The sequence below is a fragment of the Pelobates fuscus genome, chromosome 2 (assembly GCF_036172605.1).
Source record: "Pelobates fuscus isolate aPelFus1 chromosome 2, aPelFus1.pri, whole genome shotgun sequence".
NCBI classification, from domain to species: Eukaryota; Metazoa; Chordata; class Amphibia; order Anura; family Pelobatidae; genus Pelobates; species Pelobates fuscus.
The window spans coordinates 80,399,132-80,406,605 of NC_086318.1; the positions used below are offsets into that span (position 1 = coordinate 80,399,132).

General features: G+C 39.2%; 1 protein-coding gene across 1 annotated transcript in view; it reads left to right on the forward strand.

Annotated features, from left to right (window-relative positions):
- LOC134586165 (uncharacterized) overlaps window positions 1–3,487 on the forward strand; it is a 34,159-nt gene extending 30,672 nt beyond the window's left edge. The window contains exon 2 of the mRNA XM_063441669.1: window positions 2,822–3,487. Within this exon, the coding sequence (XP_063297739.1) occupies window positions 2,822–3,487 (666 nt within the window). The remainder of the gene's footprint in view (window positions 1–2,821) is intronic.
- The last annotated feature ends 3,987 nt before the right edge of the window (window positions 3,488–7,474 follow it).

Consider the following 7,474-nt stretch of genomic DNA (forward strand, 5'->3'; position numbering starts at 1 on the left):
TTAATGCTGCCCTATTATTCCAGTTAGGGCACCAGTTTTAAGCCCCTTTCTCCTACTATAGAGACATCTTCTCCCCTTTCTTCCTATTCATTATCATTAATTCCACCATTAAGGATTCTATTTAAATATCTATTACTTTCTACAGAAGTTCATATTATTATCACTAATCATTTTCTACTTGTATGTTTTGATCTATTATCATCCTTTCTAAATCTACTTTATACTTATTCACATCGAAACATAAACTTTACTTATCCTCTTTATTATGCTTGATCACTCTTGGATAAATTCTTACAACAGTTATATTCTCTGTTCAAATATTTTCGTCAGTGTTCGTCAGTGTTCCCTTTTGTCTGGGATAGTATTGCTTTATTTTGTATGAACCTGAATCCTTTCGCATGGAATATTTCTTAAGAATGTCAAGAAAATTATATAACAGAGTAATCCAAACTGTCTTACATTATTGTTAGGCACTATATATACTGTCTAGGATAGAAGCAACTTGTATATCCTGAATTATATTCAATTACTTGGATTAAAATGAAATATGTATGAATGTTCGGCATTTTGCATCTATGGCTATTCATTACATTTCGTGCACCTAGAAGCAATGCGTGTATCTCGCTTTGAACATTTCCATATATGTATTTGTTGTAACTTGAAAAACCTAATAAAAATAAAATATAATAAATAAAACAAACAAAAAAAAATACATAAACCTTGCCCTTAGAGTATCAATATCCAGTAAAGATTTCTCCCAACAGAGGAAACAGTACTCTGACCTGAGTCCTGTTGGAGCAGCCAAGGAAGAGGAGGTACTCCCACTATATACATTTTGCTTTTTTTCTAATGGTTGACTGTTTCTGCATGTTTTCCTTTTCTGCTATTTGAAGTTAGTAAAGGAAGATAACTCCAAATAACTCCTGTCATGTTGCAAAATTGGGTAACTATCTTCTAAACAGCTTAAAAATTAAGAAAAGTAATTTTCTCAAGTTTGGTCTTTCAGCTGTTTGGTATATAGCACCCTAATTTTGTACACATATGTAAAATTGCCATTTTAAGTATGTAAAATTAGGCATCTATCTACTAAGCACAACAGCTTCCTAATTTGGTGCACTTGTGTGGGATTGCCATACTTAAAGCGATGCTGTCATTCCGAACTTATCTGGCGTCGATTGCTTCCTCTTCTCTTCTTCTCTCAGGATCTGTTCTTCTTTTCTTTCTATCTGATCTAGTTTTCTTTAAAACATAAGACAAAGTAGGGACTATTTTGTTTTATGTATTTTTCCTACATTTGACTAGCTTTGACCCAGGGGGAGGAGCTGAGCCTGACTCATATCCTGTGGTCAAAGCAATCGCCCACAATTCTCACCTTCATCCTGCTGAGAGGGAGAGAAGAGGAAGCGATTGGGGAAAGGCAAGTTCAGCATGAAAGTGCAATTTAAAGGGCAACTGTCACTGCAAAGCTATTGTTAAAGATAAGAATCCTTTTATCAAGTTTTGAAATGAATTTTTTTTTTTTTTTTTTAATTAAGCATATGTAGAAAATGAGAAAACCCATCCGTGCCTTTCAAAGACTTCTCATTGAGCTGCATTGGGAAGTCAGTGATTGGACAGCCACAAAATGTTTGGGCAGGGTTAGAAGGGAAATTCTTTGCAAAGGCAGCAGACATGAGATTTGTCACTTTTGCAAAGTATTTTTAGATACCCCTAATGAAAACATACACAATTCAGTTTTTCATTGGCGATATATCTACTTAAAGGGACACTCCTGGCACCCAGACCACTTCTGCCCATTGGAGTGGTCTGGTGCCAACTCCCACTACTCTTAACCCTGCAAGTGTAATTATTGCAGTTTTTTTATAAACTGCAATAATTACCTTGCAGGGTTAACTCCACCTCTAGTGGCTGTCTACTAGACAGCCACTAGAGGGAACTTCCTCCTTTATAGCACAGATTATCTGTGCTAGAGCGTCGCTGGACGTCCTCACGCTATGTTAGGACCTCCAGCGTCGCTCAAATCCCCATAGGAAAGCATTGAAATTAGTTTTCAATGCTTTCCTATGGGGAGACCTAATGCGCATGCATTGCCGCGCATGCGCATTAGGTCTCCTCGGCCGGTGGGCCGGATCAGTCTCGCCAACCGGCCGACGGAGTAAGAAAGAGGAGCGGCGCGGAAGAGGAGACAGCGACGAGGGACATGGTCGCTGCCTCAGGTAAGTGACTGAAGGAGTTTTCACCCCTTCAGTAACTGGGGATTGGGGGGTGGGAGGGAGAGGGAACCTCCAGTGCCAGGAAAACAGATTGTTTTCCTGGCACTGGAGATTCCCTTTAACAGTCTGTTTTATGTATTTATTTATTTATTTATTTTATTGCGGCAGTGGAGTGTCCATATAAGGATACCAAATTAGGGCTATTATAAGAATACCAAATTAGGAATTAGGATATTTGGTATCCTTAAAAATGGCAATCCTACATAATGATAACTAATTAAGGAGTCATCTACTAACCTGCTGAAGGAACATAATTAATATTTTACTAATTTTGATCCATTAGCGGTGTTTAATAGATAGGTCCCTAATTTGGTACCCATTTTGATATTTCATGGTTGTCTAACTTACCAGGATCTCAGGTTTACACAGAGAGGGAGAAGTAAAAGGTGACGTCCAGCACCCCTCTGTCTTAAACCATTGTCAGCCACCAACAGTCACCAGGAACCTAGACCAGCTTAGCTGTTATAGCCACTGTTTGTTTATTAAATATTGCCTTGAAAATTAAGATATAACATTATTATACGCATATTATATTTCTTTTGTTACAGGAATTGCCTTCACAACCAACGACCGATGATGACACTTCAGATAAAAAGTACGAATGGAAAAAGAGAAAAGAATTTTCCCATTTAGGGGTTGAAGTATCTAGTGATCTAAAGGGTTTATCTCAAAGACTTAAATCCTTTAGAGAGAAACCATTAGATGTTGTGAAAAAACATGAAGTGTCAAAGAAGCCAAGTATAACACCACTGTCTATTTCTGCAAGTGCTTCTAATGCTCTAAAAATCATTGATACGATTGACAAAGAAGCTAGAGTTAGTGCAGAGGGAACTTTTGCTCAGAGTGGAACTTATGTTCACAAAGGCTCCAATAAAGCAGGGGAAAGGATTCCTAAGGTTGGTGCTTATGCTGAAGCTGGGGTTGGAAAGGCAAGTGCTGAGTACAGTGTGTTTGAGGCTGAAGCTAGAGGTCCTAATGCATCAGCTGGAGCAGAGGCTTCTGCAATTGGTGTAAATGCAATGGCTAGAGCAGAGATAGGAAGTGCTTCTGCCACAGCTGGTCCTATAAATGTTCGTGTAGGGCTTGGTGTAGATACTGGAGTATCAGTTGGGCCAGATGGCTTGGAATTAAAAGTTTTAGGAACTGGGTTTAGATTTGGACCTACAACAAGCCTATCGCTCTTTGGCTCTGAAATTTCATGTGTTATCCAATAATTTGTTTATCAATCCAGTTTCATGTAAAAAGAATGTGACAGGCATATAGAGGATAAAAAAAGATAGATATAGCAAAGCAAGTCTTGCTCACATAACGTTTATTAAGTTAATCAGTTTAATAGGAGTTTCATTTTCCTACAGTGATAAGCAAACCTACAATGAGTCTTCCAATAAAATATCAGTTTAAAATCTCTATAAACATTTAACTCTTTTTACCAAACCTAAAGAGACCCACAGAGTTGATCATGGTCAGTTTAATATAGGGTCTATTGGATTAGATGAGAGAAACTTCCTACTGAAGCCTGGTAAAAATATAACATTGTCACAATGCCAGATGCATTTAGGTCTCCCCATGTACAAGCATTGTAATTGTTGTGGTTTAAATTCAGCAGACAGCAATGTTTTCTCTCAGGTATGAAGACAAGGAATGGACACAGCAGAAATACAAGCTTGGAGGACAGTACACATCATAAGTATGACAAAATACTGTTCCTAAATTTAATAGAGAAAACACAGATCTTATAACAGAATTCTGTACACATCCAAAAGGGGTTGTCTTTACATAATACAGTCATGTCCTGTCAATTGCATATTCAAATAACTTAAAGCACATTTGGCATTAGCTGGTCAAAAGGTGTTAACATATCAGTAAATTAATGAAATGTCTATTATAGCACTCAGGGAAGAAAAAAAACTTCAGAACCGTTATTTCTGAAGAAAATCTCTGGGGAGCCATGGCTATAATAAGACCGTCCCTCCCTCCTCGACGAATTAAGGTTTAATAAACAATTAGTGTCGTAGCTGGGTTGTTGGGAGTTACAATGGGGACCATTGCCATAGCTAATTGTGTATGGCGCGAACTTGAGGAACAACGTGTATATAAACATTTGACTATACAGGAAATCAAATGGAAAACGATATATATAATAATAATTAAAAGCACAATTACTATAAAACCACCTAAAATTTTCTTCCCTATCTCACCTAATCCCAATGTCCAGTCCAAATTGCCAAATGGATTCCATCCCCCTGAATAATCATGTACTTCCCTTAGTCTAGCTTGTACCTCATGTAGCTGTTTAACATCATGGTGTATCTGTCCTGTATTATTATAAATAAAAACACAACATTCTTGATTTATTTTAGCACACACCCCTCCATCTGCTGCTAATAAATAATCTAGGGCCATGCGGTTTTGTAGAGCTACAGCCCTAATTTGTTCTTGCTCAGCAGATAGTTGTAAAATAGCATCACCCGTATAATTGAATGCTTCATCTACCAAATCCGTAAACAAATTTAATTTGTAATATAGGGACACTACACCATAATGTGGGAAGAAAGCTCCTGATTTTACTGTCAAATTATTGGTATTATCTTTACCCTTACGGTCCCCTATAGCTTCCCTTCGATTTCGCAGTTTTCCTTGGGGCAAGGTCTCAGTGGGGTAAATAGCAGGCATAATGCTACCTAGATAACATATACCAGTCCAATTAATAGGCAAACTTTTATATGCCCATCGGCCACATAAATAATATAAGCCGATAGGAAGCTTAATGCCGACAGACAAAGAAGTTTCATTTCTTAAAAGGAAAGCCAAAAGACAGTTGTGGGATGGTTTCAAATTATCCTTACATGGCTTTAAATCATTTTGGTCCTGTGAAAGGGTGGTATAAACGGTTTTGGCATGAGACTTACCCCAAGTGACTATTATTTGTTCCTGTTCAGTAGCAGGATTAGATACATTGTTTTTAATGACATGTGTTACAAATGGGCGAGGATCAGTAGTCTCATTTGCACAACGTTCTAACACTGCTAACGTAGATTGCCAACAAAATAATCCACTACAATCTGGGAGATGTTTCTTTGCTATATCACACTGTGACAACCTGCCAATGTAAGTATGCAAATTATATTCAAGAATAATTATTGCATTCTTGGGCCTAAGTTTACCTTTAGTAGAACTATTGTGGTTAATAAAAGCTATAACCCCTGTATCTATAGTGTGAGTTAAGGCCAATTTAGATTTTTCAAGGGAGGTATCTGTATCACTGGTTATGAAATCAGTCAATGGGGGGGAATTAGTACGAATCATGTCAGCTAAAGAGTCACCAGTCCAGGGCATTCCCCAAAAAGGATAATGATGTTTGATAGAGTGTGGGGTGCATCCACAAATCCAACAAGATTTAGTTGAATTTAGGGCTTGGTATATATTCTTTGCAGTTCTGATAAAAAATGATTGTCTGTTTCCCATGATGAAGGAGATAAAGCCCGCTTAGGGTGTGTAACGGACCGTTTCAGCAGACAAGGGATTAAAATCCGTTTAGGCGATATGCCCCTTTCTGAGAGACAGGCACAGCTACTGCAGAACACCAAACTCCCGAACTGGATACAAAATAGCACTCCAAACTGGAACCTCATGAATAGCTGCTAGCAGACGAACAGGAAAAGCATACAATCAGCTTACACTCCTGGCAATCAGTCTCTAACAGCATACAGTGAATCCCCCCAATAACGAGACAAGGCTCCGTGTTGAGGGTCAAGCAGTGGTCTGAGGTGCTGGCACACCCAGCCTGGTTTTTATTACAGTTGTTGCAAATACAGGTCCGCCCACAGGGAGGTATAAAACAACCAATCACATCACAGTTACATCCCACATATTCCCTCCCCTTATCCTGAGAGGAAACTCAATTACACATACAGTTAAAACATACTTTCTACCCAACTTTCATAACTCTAAAACCATACATCACATTCACATAAAAATACATATCCACAATCAATCCTGGGGAACAACATATTAAAAAATGACATGAATCAGACCAGGGGTTCAAAAGTTAGTAAAGTATCTTTTAAAAACCCCTGCCAGCATGGCTTTCCGGCTCAGACCGGTTTTACAGAGCCCTCTCTCCTGGAGACAATGGAGAAGTAATCCAATTACCTCCCAGGACAGAGACAGACTCCATTGAGCACATGGTTGCAAAAAGACATAAAATACAATAAAATACACAAGTGTACATTTACTACATAAAATAAAGACATTCAACATATCCCCAGATAGCTTAGGTCTGAGCGCATATTATTGAATGGCGCTCAGACCACACACATACAGTTCAATTGCCATGGAGCTAAAGTCTTTCCCATAGTCTTTCATTATATGAATGGGCTCCATGGCATAGCTATCTGGGGTATCACCGCTCACACAGGGCAAGTACCGAATTACCCCACGGTATTTAAAGGGCCAGAATGAGTGACATGCACACTGTTAGGGCCGAATACGTTTTTTAAAGGGCCCAATCTCCCAGGGCCATAGTCCAAAGGCAGCAGGCGGGCAACCAGGCTTCTCCAATGCAATGTGGCGAGATTGCTCTCGTCACAGGGTGTGATATATCAATAACATCTTTTACTTTCACTGTTCTTTGAGACCACATAATATTTATCAGTGCATAACCAAGTCCCATGGAAAGAAGAATAATTAGGGTGCACCAGGAACTATTGTTTATTCTGGACCAGAGTCTGAGGTTGATCATTCTTTGCTTGGAATGTCCAGAGGGCTTGATGTGGGACATCTTTTTAATCTGCTTGCATGAATCCATGTCTGGTTCTCCTCGGTCAGAACGGCTGTTCGGGTGATGGCAGCAACGGTTGTCGGAGGGCCGTATGGCGAATCAAAGGTTCCAGATTTGAAGAGGGATTTCACCAAGACTTGGTCTCCAGGCCTGAATGGATGTGTGGTAGTACCTGAAGGATGAGGAAGAGATAGAGACACATCACCATAGATGCCATTCAATTTATCTACAAGGTTCAATACATAGTCATCTAACACAACATTTAGGTCTCCGCTCACCATCGGAGCACCTTTGGACTTACACCATGGAGTTGGAAAAGGTCTCCCCATTAAAATTTCAAAGGGTGAATAACCCGTAGTGGAACTAGGGGTCATTCTGATCTCAGCTAACACTGCTGGCAAATTGTCTGGCCAATTGCGTG